General features: G+C 39.3%; 1 protein-coding gene across 1 annotated transcript in view; it reads right to left on the bottom strand.

The window, feature by feature from the left end:
- The window catches only part of Tiam2 (T cell lymphoma invasion and metastasis 2), a 413,516-nt gene that overhangs the window by 357,815 nt on the left and 35,794 nt on the right, over positions 1-19,907 (bottom strand). Inside the window, 6 exon segments of the mRNA XM_028764322.1 lie at positions 4,080-4,197; positions 5,878-5,957; positions 7,158-7,334; positions 10,729-10,859; positions 11,884-12,037; positions 15,775-15,936. Coding sequence (XP_028620155.1) covers positions 4,080-4,197; positions 5,878-5,957; positions 7,158-7,334; positions 10,729-10,859; positions 11,884-12,037; positions 15,775-15,936 — 822 coding nt within the window.

The raw sequence follows: 19,907 nt of genomic DNA, 5'->3' as shown, positions 1-19,907 counted from the left end.
TATCTATCTATCTATCTATCTATCTATCTATCTATCTATCTATCTATTTGTCTGTATGTATTTGTGTGTATGTGTGTCCTAGGTACATGATCTCCTGAAGCTGGAGGTTGTAAAGAAAGCACCCAGCACAGATGCTGGAAACCAGCTCCAGTCCTCTGCAAGGAGTGGCAAATGTTCTCAAGCATGGAGTCATCACTCATTCCACCCTGAATCACACAACTTCCTCCATACACCTGTCACCCAGCTACCATCCTGCTCCTAAGTCTGCCAGGTCACACTCACTGTTCACGTCACACATTAGCAAATGGCTGCTTATCTTTCTTACACACCATTATCTGTAGTGTGGCATGCAGTCTCTTTCTGCTGCCTGCAGATCATGATGGAGAACTCTGAGTTCCTTCCCCAGCACCATGTCTACCATATACTGCCATGCTTCTAGTGCCATGATGATAATGGACTAAACCTCTGAAACTCTAAGGCAGCCCCAGTTAAATGCTGTGCCTTATAAGAGTTGCTTTGGTCATGTGTTTGCTCACAGCAATAAAACCATGACCAAAACATGGTTCCAGGGACTGGGGTATTGCTGTGATAATCCTGACTTTGCTTCATGTGGAGGAATGTGAACCTTGGGCTTGGGTTAGGAAAACAGTGGAATGCTTTCACTAGGGCTTAATGGGCCAGTAGGAACACAGGAGGAGTCTAAGAACTTGGAGGAGAGTGGTGCTGAGGGTTCAGAGAATGTTCCTATGTGGCCTAGAGATTGTTCTTGTGATAGTTTGACAAAGAATGTGCCTGCTTTTTGTCCTTGTCCAAAAGTTTGCCTGAGGCTAAATTCAAGAGTTTTGGATTGTGTTGGCCAGAAGAAAAAAAAAAAAAACTCAAAACAATCTAGTAATGACTCTGTCCTGTGTTCACTCTTTATGAAGATCTATAACAAAATAGAGCAAGCTGAGAAGGAAAAATGCAAAATGTACAAGTTGAGGAGAAAAAGGGCACTGAGAAGTAGAACTGAGCTAAGTCCTATGTCCAAGGAGATACAGAAAATACTCATGGTGAATGGAATGAAGAGAGTGGTGAGATCAGGGCAAGACCCCACCCAGCTAAGCTTCCCACTTGTGTGCCAGGTATAGAGGCACCCTCTCTAATCTTCAGAAGGCAGAGGTTGATGGATCTCTAAGTTCAAGGCCAAAGTGAGTTCCAGGACAGCCAAGCCTTGGTAGTAAAAAGAAATCATTGAAAACAGAAAGCTGGTAAAGATGTAATTAAAGAGGAGGCCATGTTCTAGCCCCAGTAAGCAGCAAAACTTGGCAGCTTTGGTCATGTGGTTCTGGCTCTAGAGACAAAGAAAGAAGAAAGGAGTTAAGGAATCTACCCCCATGACTACAGAAAGCTGCTGAGGCCTGGCTGTGAGGCAGGGGTGTTTCTTCCTGGAGACCTACAGATCCCATTGTGTGAAGCTGTGAATTGCATTGGAAATCCTAAAATGCTGGAGATGTCAAAGCTGTGGACTATCTGCCAAGGAGAGCTGATAACAGGTAGTGGAAGCAGCCAAACAGAAAGAAGTATGTTGCAGTCACAAAGCTGAAAGGAGTTGTAGATATGAAGAGTGCTTTGACATCAGACATGGAGGTGCAGAGTTTGGAGTTTGCCCTGTTGGGTTTTCTGTCTTGCTTTGATCAAGTATTTCCTCACTGTGCTCCCTCCCCTACCCGTGCTATTATATGTTGGAAGTATGTGATCTGCTTTCTGATTTGATTTTACATGGGATTACAGTTAAGAGATTCCAGGAATCACAAAAGAGATTTTGAACTTTTTAACGAGTTTGAGGGTGTTAGAAACTATGGGCCATTGAAGCAGGGACTATTTCTAAAGCTGTTTGCTTGTCTGTGGAATCCATTTCCCTGACTGGGCTGCCCTGTCTGACCTCAGTGGGAGAGGATGCATCTAACCCTGTAGAGACTTGATGTGCCAGTATGGGAGATGGGGGGGTGGTCCACCCTCTCAGAAGAGAAGGGGATGGATGAGGAACTGTGTGTGTGTATGTGTGGGGGGGGGATCTTGGGGATATCAACCTAGATGTAAAGTGAGTTGGGAGGGAGGGAGGGAGGGAGGGAGGGAATAAGCAAAAAAAAAAAAAAAAAAAAGGAAGGGAAAACCTATGGGGACTTTTAAGGTGGAGTGAATGCGTTTCTGTATTATGAGATAGCTACAAGCCTATGGGAGCCAGGGAGTAGAGTGTGGTACTTTGACCAGGAATGGACCCCATAGACAAATGTGTTGGAATGTTTGACAATAAGGAGTTCCATTATTAGGTGAGGCCTTGTTGGAGGAGTGTGCCACTGTGGGGTGGGCTTTGAGGTCTTATATATTCAAGCCATGCCCAGTGTGACAAATAATCTGCTGCTGCCTGAGGACCAAGATGTAGAACTCTCAGTTCTTCTCCAACATCACGCCTGCCTGCACACTGCCATGTCCTGACATGATAATAATGGACTCAACCTGAGACTGTAAGCCAGTCCTAATTAATGTCTTCTTTATAAGAGTTCCTGTGGTCACAGTATCTCTTCACAGCAATAGAAACCCTAACTAAGACAACATCTTTTATCATTAGACAAGCTCTGGACAATGGAAACTTAAGTTCTATTTCTTCTAAAAGGATCTTTTTACTGTATGTGTCAAAGTTTTGAAACTAAAATATGAGTAATTGGCTCTCTGTTTGGTAGGTGAGACTTTTCAGACTTGGTGCTCTCAAATGGCCAGTCTCTTTCATGCTGGGAGTGCAACCTCGGCTTGCTGCTTCTGCTAACCCTTCTGAACGACAGCCTGTTCTATGTACAGCTGTTATTGGACAAAGCATCATCCTTGTCTCTATTAACTTTGTAGTTACTGTCCTGTATGACTGACTCACACAAACATGCCACTGTTTACCTTGTAGTCTTAACAAAAGGCTTTAACAAAACCAAGCCTCTTACTCAGACCAACTGAATCAGAACTTGTTTGTCAAATCAGGCTGTGCTCATGAGTTCTACCGTATCTCTGGACACCTCCACATTACACTGTTTGCGTTTACAAGGTCATGTTCAAGCTCTGTGTCTCAAATTGCTCTAAACTTCAAAAGTACTAAGTCCTTTCCATACACTGTGACATCTATTATGGAGCCTAGTTTTATGCAAATATATGGACTTCTTTAGAGAAAAGGTTTTACACCTAGGTCAGAACTACTTTCCTGTCCATCTTTATATGTGTCACTTGCCTAAAAATGTGTAATCACGTGTAAAATGTATTTGTAGGTTGTTTTAAACTCATGACTGATACCGTCTTTAGTGATTAAGGCCCAGTATGGGTGGATATCGACCAGTGTTTCTCATACAGTAGGTTTTTATAAAACTAAATCTTACTCTGTAACTTGACATATTTTATCACTTCTAAAGTGAAACTTTCTTCCTTCTACATCTTAGCATCTCTGGAACTACTAACATCTCAAAATGACATGAGGATACTACATATTAGTTTAGAAGTGTTCCTACTCTTGATTATGCATAAAATAAATGCAATTTTTCAAACTGACCAGATAGCACTAGCTATACACTTGGCATTAGATCTTTTATCTCAGTACGCTTCAACTTCCTTCAGAGTAAATGGGAGTCATAGCACCTTCCTCATGAAAACTTAAGTAAAAACATGCCTCTCCTATGTGTGATGAAGTTCCTATCACGTAGCATTAGCAATAAATTTCTTTTAAAAATCAGTGATACTAATCTGCGTAGACACTACCATCAACATAAATGTCATTACCTTCCTAGACAAACAAGTACAGCAGAAAGGAAAAAACATAAAGCTTTAAGATATAACTCCAAATGTCTGTCTTCTATCATGAAATTCATTTTTATGTATCATATTGCCAGGAGACTTTTTTTTTAATAATAGTAACAGCTATAAAGGTCTTTGAGAGGAAATACCTTAGAAGAGACATAAAGTAGCTGGCAAAACAAAGATGAATGAATAGCCCCAAAGACTACCACCCAAGGGTCTCACAGAATGCCCATTTGCAGAGTGCAGTAACTGCAGGAAGCTCAGACCTTCTGAGGCTGCTGCTGCTCCAGGAGTTGCTGCCGCAACTGCTCCAGGTTCTGCTGCTGCAGCTGCTCTGCTATCTGATGGAAGATGGAGTTGTTCACAGACTCAGAAACGTGAGAGCTAAATGAGAAACAAAGGGTGAAGCTGCAGGTAAGATGACAAAAGGTAACAAAGAGCTAATAGTCAGTGAACAGCATGGGGGGGGCACTCACGCGTGCGCACACAGACACACACACATACACACACACACACACACCACCACTCGACACAAGGAATTCTACTGTAGTGTTTTCTTTTTGAAATATTATTGCCCAAAATGGAATACTTTGAAGAATCAGTACACTGGGAGAGAAATATACTCAATAACATTTCAACAAAAAAAGCATTATAGACGCTGTTACAGAGCTGACATCACTGTCTCATGCTACACACATGGATATGCTGCTACACATATAAATTAGTAACTCTTATTAGATAATGTAAAATTGTAAACACTTGTTTAAAAAAAGGTGAAAGTATGCAAACATCAATTTAAATCATGAGACAGTGGAAAATGTCCTATCAACCAGCATGCATAAAATCTATAATTATCACTGCCCATAAACTTTATAGAGTATGTGTCATCATGTTATGAGGTATGTAAACAGAAACAAACAGTCTGTAGATAAAAGAGAAAATAATAATTTAACTATACTCTGGGAAAGTCACACCTGGAATACCCGTGGAATCCTGGGTGCTAGAAGGTAAAGCGTGAGAGAAAAGAGGGCACCTTAAAAGGAACAAGCAGGTGAGAGGTCTCAAGACCATTGTCACCTGAAGCAGATAAACCTACAGGAAGAATGATATCTATCTTCAAGTACTGACAGACTGTCATGAAAGAAATTGCAGTCTATTTATTTTCCTTTCAATGCACAGCGTTTGAATTACTGTCTAGAAAATAAAGAAACTCAGTTCAACAGAACATGTGACACTAAAACAGTCTGCAAACTCTTTCATGAGAAGGCAGGAAAGTGCTGACTGCCCTCAGGACTGTTAACAACGTCTTCCATGGGTTAGCACCCTCAGCCATATGTCCTCAGATGACTCTTACAACGTCACTGTTTATCATCTAAAAGACTATCTTTAAACTTCTGTCAAGAAAGTCCATATGTCAAAAGAAAGTATTTTATTTTATGTATTCTTACACATTATCCCGGAATATAACATCTACTACATCTGCTTGGGTGAGATCCCTCTCACTCTCTCCCAATTTCCACCTCATACTCGCCTACTGGTCTTTACAAACCCATTCACAAAACATAGGGCTCTGTACAGCCAATTAAAGGGAGAAAGCAACTGATTTAAATAAAAATAAAAAGTCCATTTATTTAAATAAATGAAACCCATATAATTCTAATACTTAATTCTAATTAGTTCAATGTAATCTCAGAAATTGGTATACACTCTAGAAGTGAACTTTGACAGAAGCATCTGTCCACCTATTACAAATATTCTTACAACTAAGTTATTTTAAGCCAATAAAGATAAAAGAAAATATCACAACTGGACTTATTAGTGCTTATCAATTTTCCTATAGAGAACTTTGATATATCTCAACCACAAAGATCTGAAAGAATCCAAATAATCTAGAGAGGTATTAAGATACCAAGTCTACACCCTCCAGAATGTTGGTGCTTAGAGCCTGAAACAACCCTAACATATAAAAAGCTCACTCCAACTGTTAAGTCTGCTAACAGTCCACCCAGTATTTAGAACAACAGAAACAGAAAACATGGGTAAAAAGAAAATCATAATTCTTACAGTTGAGGAGTAGGAATCTCCTTTTTGGATTCTTCACTATGCTCAGAATCTTCCCCAAAATCAAATCTATCCATCAACTTCTAAGGAAGGGGAGAAAGATGAATTACAAAGTGCTTCCAACATGCATATTACGAATGCTACTGAATCAAAGTAAATGTTGTGTGTCAGTCTACATTATTCTGAAGCAGAGTAGGCACTCTGAGCACATGCTTACAGGACTGTAACATACGAAGTCATCAAGGCAACTCTAGTCACTTGTGCACAATATAGTCTGAAAACATTGCTGCCATGATTTTAAAAGAGATGGCAATCATGTAGTTTCATTATATTACTGGTTTTTTTCTTTTTTCACGGTGCTTACTTTATTTATTAAGCATTATCACAAGTATGTGTATACATTTTTAGATGGATTAGCTCTATCTCTGGTTTCAAGGCTCCTCTGGAGGTGCAGGAACCATCTGAGGACTAGAAGGACTACAGCATCATCACAGAGCAGAAGCAATTTTGACAAGGCAGGCAAACCACTAAACCACAGTTTTGTTCTTCAAGACAAAGTCTCTCTGTGTAGTGGCTATCTCGAAACTTGCTCTGTAGACCAGGCTGGCCTCAGACTCAGACTAGGTACCTGTCATTACCTACCAACTAGAACATAAAGGATTATGGAACTATAACTTAAAAACCATCTCGGGCCATAACCAATTGTTAACTAGTACAAACTTCATGATAAAATGTGGTCTAACTATTAGGAATAAATTAGGAGCAACTAGTCAAAGGGTCAAGTCATTATCCAAGAAATCAGGATTGATTTTTCTATGAAAATAATTATAACAGAAATAACATGCATACACATTTGTATGCATGTATGTATATAAACACACATGGCATTTCCAAGATACACTCCAGACAACTATGATGAAGCTATCACACAAACATACAAAAAAATCATTCATTAAACAGCTTAAAATTTTAAAAGCATTTCTCCATAATTAAGCCTACACATAAAATATACAATAATGTCAACTTACAAAAAAATTTCTTTGAATTTTCACACACTGATTAATTATTTTATCAGGCCAAATGATAGAACATAGACCAGCACAATAAGCACTTAGGAGGCTAAGGCAGACAGATTAGGTATTAATAGCAAACATGGGCTACACACAGAAAGGTCATAGCAAACACACAAGTCTGTGATAAAACATACTCCACAAAAGTAGAATCTATATGATCGTACACAGTCTTCAATTCACATATGACACACCGGTAGGTTTAATCACTACCTTGTTGAAAGAGACTCCCTGATCCAAGGGTGTAAGCGTGTTGGCTGCAGCAGCTGCAGCTGTAAGCTGAGCAGTGAGTGCCTGCAACTGAACCACAAGACCAGCATCCAAGGCCTGTAGGATAGAAGGCTGGGGCTTCTGTTGCTGTATCTGCAAGGTTTGTATTAGCTGCTGAAGCTGGAAGAGAAAAAAATATTATCGTAATTTTGGGTTAGTATTTGGTCTTTTGGATAAACATTTTTGACAAATAAATTTTATCATTCTTCAGAGAAAAATGTTAGTATGTGCTGTGGTTTGAATGAGAAATGTCCCAATAGGGGGCATGTGTTTGAACATGTAGTCCTTCTGATAATGGTACTACTGTTTGGGAAGAGGCCAGAGGTGGAATGCGCAGTCTGGCCAAAGAAGGAGGCTAGTCAGGCTTTGAAAACTTACAGCCTTCCCACACTTCAGTTCACATTCTTGGCTTGGGTTTGCAATTAAAAGTTCTGGTCTCTGGGCTTCCTGTGTGACACACGTGACCAGCCAGCTTTCTGAACGCTCTAGATGCCTGCTGCCATGCTTCCCTTGCTACTTTGGGTTTTCTCTATCTGAACATCTAAGTCAGAATAAACTCTTCCATAACTCATTGTGTTTCAGCCCAGAAACAGAAGTGAGTACAGAAGTCGGACAACCTGAAGACATACAAAGCTAATACACGCTCCTGGAACAATGGAGGCTCAACAGCTGGGCCTGAAAGGCAGCCACAAAGAAAATGGTCTGGGAAATATTTCCTCAGGGTTACCACAGAAGCTGTGGGCAGCACGGACTGAGGCTGCATGTCACATCACGTGGCACCACAATTTACCAAATAGTTTCTTCTACACAGTACTGGTTTTAAATGATTGACGGTGTCACCAAAAAGATTCAAAGTGGTGCTACAGAAGCTAGAGATTAAATTAAGAGCATGTGCTACTTTCTAGTTGTGACCTGTGTACAACTTCCAGAACCCACATGGTAGTTCACAACCATCTGTAACTCTAGTCCCAGGCAGCCAGCACATTTTTCTAGCCTCTATGAATACTAGGCAAGAACATGGTACAGACATTCAGGCAAAACACCCACATACATAAAATAAAGAGTGGCATGGAGCTTTGTGACAGGGTCAGAGTCCACGAAGAAGCCAGGAAGGCCACTGGCAAAGGTGCAGCCAAAGTTGCAGTGGTGACCCTAGCATACTGGAGCAGTCACAGTGGCAAATATGAGGCAGAGCTGGCCTTAGACTATGAGACATATGTGTGTACAGTGAGCAGTAGAGCGGGAGATATATTTCTGTTCAACCCTTTGGAGCCAGCCCAGATCATAAGTCAGATACTGAGCTGTTTTACACTGTGGGGTATTGGTTTCAGCTTGATTTCACTGTAACTGCCCTGGTTCTTCCTTTCGGGAGTAAGAAAGTATACAATGCATTACAGAATTTACAGGAGCCCACAATGAAGAGAACTGTGGATTTTTAAAGAAATACTAGCCTCAAAGTGTTGGAAATTTTAAAGACTGGAATTTTTAATGCTGTAGTGTATTTTATATTAGGACTTAATGGAAGAGTTAGTGAACCAACAAAAGAAAATTTATGGTTTAAATGCTGTTATGTCAAAGTTAACAAGGAGTGGAAAGTCATAGGAAAAACTTTTAGGTGTCAACTTGATACAAATTTAACGTCACCTGGGGAAAGAGAACCTCAAGATAAAAACTCCCTTAATCAGACTAGCCTGTGACAATGTCTTAGCAGGTCACTGAAGGTGGTGCCATCCCTAGGTGAGGAGGCCTGGGACGGATAAGAAAGGTAGGAGAACGTAAAGCTGGAAACTCTGTAGTCTCTGCTAGCTCTAGGAAGTCTTGGCTTCCTTCAGTGATGGACTGTCACTTGGAAGTGTAAGCTGAAAGAAACCCGATCTTCCTAAATTGCTTCAGTCAGTGTGTACTACAGCAGGAGAGCAGATGAAATGGGTAGCACCTAAGCCTCTGGAAAGCCTGGCTTATTTGTAAAGCCATAAGCACTACAAAGGAAACAGTCACACTGTTACAACAGCACAGAGAACCCCTCAAGAGTCTGATGCTTTCACTAAACTCCTCATCTTTCTTCAGTTAATCCCACAAGGACAGCAGCTTCTCTTTCAATCACATCTACTGTCTGAGAACCCATGTCCTGAAAGCAGGAGAGAAACCTGTCCAACAGGACACAGTCTGAGACTCAACAGACTGTGTAACTTACTATTCTGAATAGACAAACTACAATTACAGCAATACCTATTCCTGCTCTTCACCCATCCTTAAGAAACACAACAAAGCACGGAGCTGAAGAAATGGCTCAGTGGCAGCACTTGCCACACTTGCAGATGACTCAGGTTTGCTTCCCAGCACTCACATCAGGCACATCCCAACTACCTGTAACCCCAGCTCCAGACTACCCAAAGACCTCTTCTGGCCTCCAGATAGACACATAAATAAAGTAAAATCTTCAAAAGCACTTTGGAGAACTGATGAGGTATCTCTGTGGGTAAACTCTGCCTGGGCTTACTCAACGCCCAGGAGCCACCTGGTAGAGCAAAGGAGGACAGGTAGAGTTGACAACAATCATTTAACACATCCAGTAAAGAGGATTTTACTGTTCACAACAACAACAAAAAATAAGAGAAAATGACTGAGAGAGTAAATATGCCATTACCCCAATCTGAATATCACAAATTACATGTATGCACTGAATGTTGTATTACTGCTTCATAACAACAGTTACCTTAATAAAACAAAAACCACTGAGTGTCATTTTTATAATTTATAACTGTAAGTAAAGATTAGAAAATTGAAAATGGCAGAACTACTATCGACGGCTAGTATGAGAAAGTATAAATACCATCCAAGAGAGCAATAAATAATCTATCTTAAAACAGCAGTAAGAGGAAACAAGTTAGAGTTATGCAATTATCATATTAGACCATAATTATACTGCTACTAGAATATTGTCTATTATATTACTATAGTATTGGATATTATATTATAGTAGAAAAAAACAACACGACCATGACCTTACCACTAAGGTCACCAATAAGACACACAACTCTTTATAGCACTAGAATGGAGGAAGCAACATGAGAAGAGGGAGACAGGCTGTCCTGTCCCTCCTTTAGACAGCTGAACCATTCCTCTGACTTCACCATTTCCCAAGGGCGCTGTGCAAAGCAGCATAGCAGTAACTTCTCTAAGGGACTTTATGTTCTATTGGCTCCTGCCTCAATGACCACAGGATGCACTCTATTTTATCAGTGAGATAGTAATGGCACCTAATAATGGTTGGCATATGCTATGTGCTACCCCAGTATTCTGATATAGAAAAAACTTACAACAGAAAACACACCAATGACCAGATAATGTCCACGAAGAGTTAGTGAGTTAAAACTACACAAGTGTAACTTCCAAGCATAGTGCTCCCAAATTAACAGGAAAGGATGACACAACATGAAGCAGGTACGCTATGGAACCACCCATTAGGAAGATGACACATCCTCAACCTTCTTGACATAATGTAAAGACTCACCTGTTGACCTTGAGGACTTTGTAGGATCTGAGCAACAGCTGCCAGTGTGTCTGTGTTTGTTATCTGCGATACCCATGGATCAGGTAAGCCTTGGACCACATTGGCTGGAGTAACAGGTGTCACAGGTGTTCCTTTTAGAAAAGACATCACACACACCAAAGAAGAAAGCAAGTAAACAATACTTAAAAAGATGCAAAGATTTATTCAGTTAATATATAAAACATAAGCAGATAGTATGCTTTCACTTTATTGCCTCCATCTTGAAAACCACTTTCAGCCTGTATGTAATTAGGTAATTTTACAAACAAGAAGGAAATTCTCCACTCCAAGCCCCACGAAATCTGTCCACCCTTGTCTTAAAGTTACCATTTCAATGAAACTATCAGCAGTTTTACTATAGAAAATTCTTTAATGGGGGAAATAACAAAAATATAATCTTTCCTGGTAAAATCTGTGAGTTTCTATAAGATGAAACCACTTTTGTTCAAAACTCTCATACACACACACACACACATACACATATGTATGTATGTATATAGACAGGTGTACAACAAGAACTACATACTAGAAAGTTAACAAATGTTGGGTTCAGAGTAAAAACTGAAGATATTTAAAATGTTCCAAATGATAAAATTTTTAGATAATTACATTTAAGCAATTTTGGAGTTCTTAAAAATTACATTCCCCAAATATACTGTAAACAAATTAAGTTACGTATACAGGTTTAAGGAGTTACAGACAACCTAAATCAGAAAAACTTTCATTGAGAACTGGGATGAGTGGAAGAGTGCTTGCCCAGCATATGCCAGGCTGCTAGTTCATCAATCCCTGGTAGTGCTAAACAAAACAAAATGAATTGTTACATAGACATTTTCCAAAATGTTTCTGGTGACTGAAAAAAAGAAATAAAATCAATTTTTAAAGATTGTTTTCTAAATTTTAGATTAACAGCAAAAACACAGTATTTTATTTGATGAGCATAAAGAGATACACTTGCCTGTCTGGTCAGTGTAAGAACTAATGGCTGGCACTTGCCACCTCATTCAGCCTTCAAGTCTCTAACGCTGGACAAACTCCTCTATGCACTGTGCATGTGAACGCTAGGGTGAGTAGTGTGACTTGAGTCTCCAACAAGTCTGTACGACAGGCACGTACCTGGAGTATTGCTCATAGCTGCAGTGGTGCTGGCCAAAACAGGGGTGACAACTGGGGGAGGAATCCCTGCCGCCATATCCAGAAGAGGCTGGATAATCTCACTCTTAAAAACATTATTCTTCTGCCATAAGTTTAATACTCTCACTATTTTACTCTAGAAGAACAAAGAAAAATGACTTCAAATGTTTTGCTTTCAAAATATTAGCACAACTCATTTCAGATTACCTGAGCATAGGATGTAAAGAAGATTAAAATATTTGTATTACAAACAGATCTCTAAGATTGTTTTCAACTTTATTTCTGCTTTTAAAACCTTAGCACACTCATTTCATTTAGGTTATCTGGACGTACAAAGAGAGACTAAAAACTTCAGTGGTAAATTCCAACCTGAAACTGTTTTAACCATTCTGTAATCCCTAACTTTAGACAATAGGGTAGTTACTTCAGATAGCTAAACAGGATAAATGAAAGCTACATTTAGCTTAAGCAGGTGACAGGCTCCATCCTTTATGTATGCCGAGTCACATGGGATAACATAGGTACCTACAGAACTGTTCTGAACTCCCACCTTTCCATGGGTTCCAGAATCAAATGAAGTTGGAGGCCTGAACGGCAAGCACGTTTACTCCTTGTGCCATCTCCTCTGCCCTGCCCTAAGAACTCTGAGGCAGAGGCAGACCCTATCTCAATACCATGCATACATACACAGAAAGGTGAACTTTAACCCTGACTCACAGAATGCTTACCCGCTGGACTACAAGAAACTTCAGGACAAATCCTCATCTAATGTGACTCTTAAACAAATTTCATTTTATATGCTTTTAAATAATTTTAGGGAGGATATTTCTCCACTTAAGAAATATAGCTCGGCACCTGTGTTCAACATGTTTCCCTGACCAAAAGAAAAAGGACAATTTACTAAGCTCAAGTCCTGTCTAAGAACCTTGCCATAAATGTACTTTACACCCCAAACCATCTACTTCCTAGGCACAGCACAAGGCAGGCACAGCCCTCCTCTACTCTTCTGTCATTGTTCCTACCTATCTGTCCTCTCCCAGATGGGTAAAGTCAACACCCCACTACCATTATTCAATCTGGCCCTCAGGGCAAGCACTATGTTTTATATGACTAATGTTCTACATTATTTTGTGACTTTGAATAATCTGAGTCTTCTACCATTTTTTCAAAAATAAATAAAATCTGTGTATTTGCCATCTTTTGTCTTTTTCTGACCAGCCCTATGAGCGCAGCTGTGCATCCAACTCACTCCTACAGGTATATCATACGGTGTTTTACTCTCGCCCTGTTCTGGGTTTCTTAAGTACTTAGGGTTAAGTCCCATTTTTTTGTGAGGTCCACATAGTCATGTAGCATTTAAGCATCTCCTATACAACTAATGACATATGTGCCTGACACTTTTCATTCACTTTAGTCTTAAGCCAACTGTGTCAATAAATGTTACCAACATTTCTTCATTTACAAAATGAAACTCTAACAGATTTTTCTTGTCCTTTTCCTTAGCTGTGTGTGCTGTAACCAGCTGCCTGCTGCTAGCCTTTGCAGGTGTTAGGCATAAGCATCCTGGGACAAAGCTACAGGCTGTCATCAGTCACAACACTACTTCACCTCACTTGAAACCCTCATCGTTCTCCAACAGTGCTCATGTGAAATCCCATCTTAGTTCTCACATTCCATTGACTCAATTCTTGCATACATCTTACTCAAGACAATAAACGACTGGGTTGGTTCTACAGATCTCTGTCACAATCAGGAATACTAAGAGTTAGTGAGCAGAGACAATCCTACTGTCTCCTTGTTTAAAGGAAGAGTTCACAGATCCCAGATGCTTCAGGTCTGCAGGTAAGTACATGCCCAACAAAGAAGGGTGTTCTAAAATGTTTCGCCATATTATTTTAACCTTAAAGGTTTTTTATTATTATTTTAAATAAACATCAATTACTTCCACTTCTTGAAATACAAACAGTTACATCAGAGTAACAATCACTTGAACCCAAACTAAGAATAAAAGCCATCCCCTTAATGGTAACACACAAGTTAAATTACAACTATTTAATATAAAGGTTCTTTACCCAAGAACTACCAATTACTACTATTCTAAGGCCATTTGTTACTTTTTAAGAAAGAAAAGAAGAAGAAGAAAAAGAAGAAGGAGGAGGAGGAGGAGGAAGAAGAGGAGGAGGAGGAGGAGCAGCAGCAGCAGCAGCTACTGCTGCTGCTGCTGCTGCTGTTCAAGCCTTGAGAAAGAAAATAATAGCTAAATATATAAAATAAAGATTTGGTTCACTTTAAGTAAAATGCAGTTGTGTAAATTTTTATATTTCAATTGATACATAAGAAAAATTATATAATGAGGGGTTCAAGCCCTCTGATTCAACTCTTGCCTCTGCACAGTGTGTACTGGGCATTCTTTAGGCTTACATAAACATTTCTCAATGTCTGATACTCACGAAGTTCTTTAAAGTAACAACCCCAGCAACATCATTCTGTATATCTAAATACACATTCCTCCTTTACTACTGAGATTACAGACTCAGTTAATCTTTCCTTATATGCCTCATCCATAAAGACTATCCTGAGAGGTGTTAGTCATGAAACCCACAACAACAAGATAGATCTGTATACTGTAACAGTCAGAAATTCATGAAAATTAGTATGACTTCTAAATCAGTGTTGCTAATTACTATTTCAACTTAATGAATTCTTTTACACGAGATTCCATTATTAGAACTCATTAAGGTGAGTAACTGAATATCTGAAACATTCTTTATGATTACTAGCTAGGCTTGCCATTAGAACGAAATACAAGAACTGCCAGGAAATATATCCAAGAATATTTACAAGGAATATGCTATAATAAATTTATTCCTATAATACTGACTTTTAAAATTCAAGACATGACAGTGACTAAAAATAAAACTAGTCTTGTTATAAGCCTTAGATTTGTGACTCTTCCTTATAAAACCTTTGCCCACTCTCTCTTTTTTTGTTTATATGTGTGTAGATTGTGTTGTGTGTGTGTGTGTGTGTGAGAGAGAGAGAGAGAGAGAGAGAGAGAGAGAGAGAGAGAGAGAGAGAAAAAACAAGAGAGAGAGAGAAGACAAGAGAGAGAGAACAGGAGAGAGAGAACAGAAGAGAGAGAAAATGGAAGAGTGTTGAATCCCTTGGAACTGGGGCTACAGAAATGTGTAAGCTGGCTGCCTGCCTAATCCAGGTGCAGGGACCGCAGACCTAGGGCTCTGATAGAGAAGTAAGTGTACTTAACAGTGAGCCATCACCAGCCCTGTTCATCCTCTCTTAACCTTTTCCTAGCTTTTATTAAAAGCAGATAAAAGGATACCGTATCACTCCCAAATCAGTATCCACTTAAGTACCTGTCTAGTAATTCCAGAAGAGATGTGAAAGGAACCACCTCCTTTTAATCTTAGCTCTGGATCCTTACCGTCTAATTACAGAATACTTACACACACTAAAATCTGAGTGTTGGTCTTCAGCACTTAGAAAATTACAACAAAAGAAGTCTGATATGTACTTTTCTACAAACTGCTTGGCAGTTCCATTTTCCACAAAACTGAAATATAAACACCAACTCAAATAACCACAATCCTAAAGCAGCTGTATGCATTACTAACTATCTAACATAATTTCAAAATACTTCCATAGCCACTTCTTTTACAAAAGTTGTTTTAATAAATTAAAAAAAGTAGCAAACACAATTACATCTTTCTGCTCTCTAAAAGTTCTAAGAGTAAAACAAGTTTGACTGCTACAATAATTAAATATTAAAGATCAGAGTAGCTAAGAAATGTTAACAGGAGGCCATATAATAAGGTAGTCTAAAGACTCTAAGGATAAAGTAACATAATACTATACCTTGTCATCCCCAGGGCAACGATATAAATTCTGGAAAGTGCTAATGATGTTATTACTAAATCTGGGTGCAAACACATCCTTTTCTTGACCAAACTGATGCCGGGATTGTCGCACGATGGAGTCAATAACATACAGTCCAGGTACCTTGTATTCTGGTTTACACTGATGAGAGAAGAGTGAGAGGGGGAGGGGAACAGAAAGGTAAAATCCTTGATAGGAAAGACATTATAAACCCCCCTTAAGCAAAAACATGCTCAGGCTGTAATGAATAGGCAGACTCTGTCTAGTTCTTAACCATTCCTATCAGAAATAGCATGTATTTTGAACAGAATCTACTTTGGCTATTCAAGGCACTCAGGTCAACTGTTACTCACCCAAGTTCCAAACTAGCACTGTATAAATGACCTCAGTGACTAAAAACAACCTGATAGACATTATTATTTTTAAAATAATTTAAAGAATTTGAAAAGCTAGAACAATGGAAGCAAAATCAGGAAAGAGGCAGAAAACGCTTGCAGGCTCACAACAGACCCCACTGCTCACACTTCATTATCAGTAAATGAACAAACGAAACAGCCATTATTATAACATGCTAGATATATTCAGTCACATGTTTACAATTGTCTCAAATGCCTCATCTATAAAGGAGACATGAAGCTATCAGCATAAAAATTCTGGGAAAATTTGCAAACACCAAAGCATTCAATTATTTTCAAACTAGCCCACTGAGTCAGTCTTTTTAACTTATCTTTGATCTATTTTGTAAACGAAAGATTCTCTACTTCTTAGCACAGTGTTTCCTAACTTGCATAGCTGGAATCAAACTTCTATTCTAGAACAAGAAACCTAAGAAAACTTGGTTTTCCTTTTCTTTATTCACTCCAGATAGGAGTATTTTGTGTGTGTGTATGCATGTACCCCACAAGCATAGCACATGCCTGCAAAAGAGAGAAGAGGACACGGATTCCCTGGAAACGGAGTTGCAGGTGGCTGTAAGCTGACAGACATGCAGGTCCTGGAAACAGAGCCCAGGGCCCCTGCAAAGGCACCTGCTATCAACCAGAGCCCTCTCTCCAGCCCCAAGAAAACTTGTTTTAAAAACGAGTTAACTAAAACAAAATTACAACCACAAAGGAGGATGTACTTCTAGGTATAATTAGGGCCAGTATTGACCTCAATTTTATTTTCTTGAAATCACTGAACAAACACAGAACACTTCTTGGGACTCAACATATTTAGAATCATGCACAAACCCTGCACAGATCTGTAAAAACAGCTTTCCTTTTTTTAAAAGTTTCTAGTTGGGGTTGGGTCAGCTGCTGTGTATTGTAATGCTAAACTCCGTACCGGAAGGTCTAGGCCTACTAGCAAATTCTCAGGTTTACAAGCTTTTGTTGTGCAAACCTTGTATCTTGATTTAAAACTATTGGCTAAATAAAATTGGCTACAGCCAATTACTGGAGGAATTAGAGGTAGGTAGGTGGATTTGGAGTGACCTGATTGGGGGTGGAGAAGAGAAAGGAGTGAGGAGAAACCAGGAGAAGAAGGAAGAATGAGAGGCGAGGAGGAAGCCGCCATGACGAGAGAGGACCCATGAAGAACCATAAGCACATGGCCAGGAGAAACAGCAAGTATCTGGGGTACACCGCTGGGGAGGTAGCCAGGCCAGCAGTTAGAAAAGTAGATTAGGAGTGACCCCCGGTAATTGTCAAAGCCAAATAAAATAACCTTAGTCTGAGTCTCACTTGTTTGTAAGCTAGCGGAGGATAAGCTTAAATTGGTTGTACTACAGTTTCTTGTTTTATAATACAGATTTCAAAACATATTTTAAGAGTTTTACGTATCAGTGAGAAAAATAATACTTAGGCCACCATTTAATGCTATTTACAGCCCAATTTAACCCTGCAAAAGGTCTACTGGATACTTAATATGTTCCTTCAGAATTCCTTACTGGTCTTTATCAAGAGAAATTTAAACACTAGTTCGAAGGAACTGTTTTTAGATTTTTTTTGCTGCTAAGTGCTTGCCATAGTCCATCAAAGGTGACAATAAGGATGCTGTTTGAACATTTATTATTTGAAGAAACTTACAATCAAAGCAACACCTGTTTAAAGTTTGTTCTTTTTGAAAACCTGAATTTATCCTTGTGCCTCCCCCCCCCCTCAACTTCCCTTTAGTTCCTGTATCTGGCCAAAACTATCTTCCTTACACACTCACATAGCTACCTATCCAACCAATACATTTCAGAAAAAATAATTTTAACTTAATGAAAATAAAATCCACTTAGTTAAAAAGAAAATATGGCCACTGCTACATATTAAACAATGACCTTATTAATTACTGACCTTATGTTGACATTTAAAAAATCTCACACACAATGCATTTTACAGAAAGAATTAACTTTTTTTTGCAAGTTGCTAATGAGACAAGTTAGTACTGAATAATAAGCAAAACAAGTTATCAACGTGGTTCTTAAAGCGTATTTTCCTTTGACTTACAGAAAACTCTGATGACAAATTCCCTATGCATTAGTGCCCACCCAAACAGCTGCCTCCGTGGGCAATGCAGACTGAGGCTTTGGAAGGGCCGCAGCCCTACAATCAAGCAGCACAGCACCCAGGCAAACACTTTCTCCACCACTGAGGCCCACTCTTTACATGAATACACTGCAGGGCAGTTTCTCACACAACTTTATGCCATCTTAGCACACATAGAAAAGCAAAATATTTTATGTAATTTAACTCTAGATAGATAAATCATAGATACTTAACACAAAAAATTTCAAAAATTCTCTCAGACTGAAAGTAAGATTTCCTAAGCCTCTACAACATTTTAAATCTGAATTATTCTGTTGTTGACAGCGTGGTTTGTTTGCTTTTTAGACACGGTCTCAGTATGGTGCTGGACAGGGTAGGGAACTCATGACCATGAGTTCTACCTCCTCAGTAGCTGGGATTACAGGGATGCACCATCACATCTCACCTCTCAACAACTTTTAATGTCATTACCATGTTAGATTATCTGAGACACACAATCTTCAAAAACACTCCAATAATTTTCAATCTCTCATGCTGCAGAAACATACTCTTATTAAGAGAGAGATAAAGGGCTGGAGAGATGGCTCAGCAGTTAAGCACACTGAGTGCTCTTCTGGAGGTCCTGAGTTCAATTCCCAGCTACTACATGGTGACTCACAACCATCTATAATGGGATCTGACGCCCTCTTCTAAGAAAGAGGAGGGAGGTGGGATAAGGACAGAGTGACTACACCTTTAACTGTACTTGTTAGATTTGAATTATGTCCAAGCTGGCATTTGTAGCTCTCACTAGTCAGGGTTGTCTGACAAAGATCTCTTCAGGCAAGTTTGGCACCATTCTATGCGACATGTAAACACATGTCACTCAATCATTTCATTACAACTTGAGCTGCTGCTTCCACATATTAAGTCACCATTAAGGAAAACAAAAGGAGACTGGGGAAATACAAGTGGCTGTACCTGCAGGTAACTTAGTGATGCTGCTGGTGGCTATCCCAGGGCACAGTTAGGGCGACACCGTGTGGGGAGTTCTAAATATCTGAAAAGCTGGTCTATGAACTGTCCAAGTTTAGTGACATAAAATTTGAATTTTGGGCAACTTTAGCTGTGCTGTTAATTTGGGAAGTATTATCCATGTGGGTTTGGTTATAGAAACTAATATTTTGTAAATAATTAAAAACAAAAGTCATGCTTATTTTAGCAGCAAGCGAGGACAAAGCAAAGCCTGGCTATGCTTACCTGGGCAGACAAATGCAAGAGATTAGAACACGGCAGCCAGCTTTAGTTTGACTGCAAGAAATGAGGAGCAATTACACAAGTCGTGCCCTTATAAAAACATAGCCGTGTGTCTATGACCACTTTCTGTATATGTACATGTGTACTTCATAATAAAAAGTAAAGCATTAGGCAAAAGCATCCATCATAACTAAGCAGGGCAAAGTAAAGTGTGTATGAAATATAAACTGAAACAGTGTGGCATTTCGAACTTACCAAAAATATCCTAGGGCAAAGAAATTTTAGTAAAAATAACGTGTGGACAAGGGGCATCTGGAAGGACTTCCTTTCAAATTACCTAAATGCCCCAATCTTTGTGAA

This window comes from Grammomys surdaster, unplaced genomic scaffold (assembly GCF_004785775.1).
Source record: "Grammomys surdaster isolate TR1022 unplaced genomic scaffold, NIH_TR_1.0 143, whole genome shotgun sequence".
Taxonomy (NCBI): Eukaryota; Metazoa; Chordata; class Mammalia; order Rodentia; family Muridae; genus Grammomys; species Grammomys surdaster.
The sequence above is the reverse complement of the archived record's forward strand: the minus strand, read 5'-3'. Positions and strand labels throughout refer to the sequence as shown.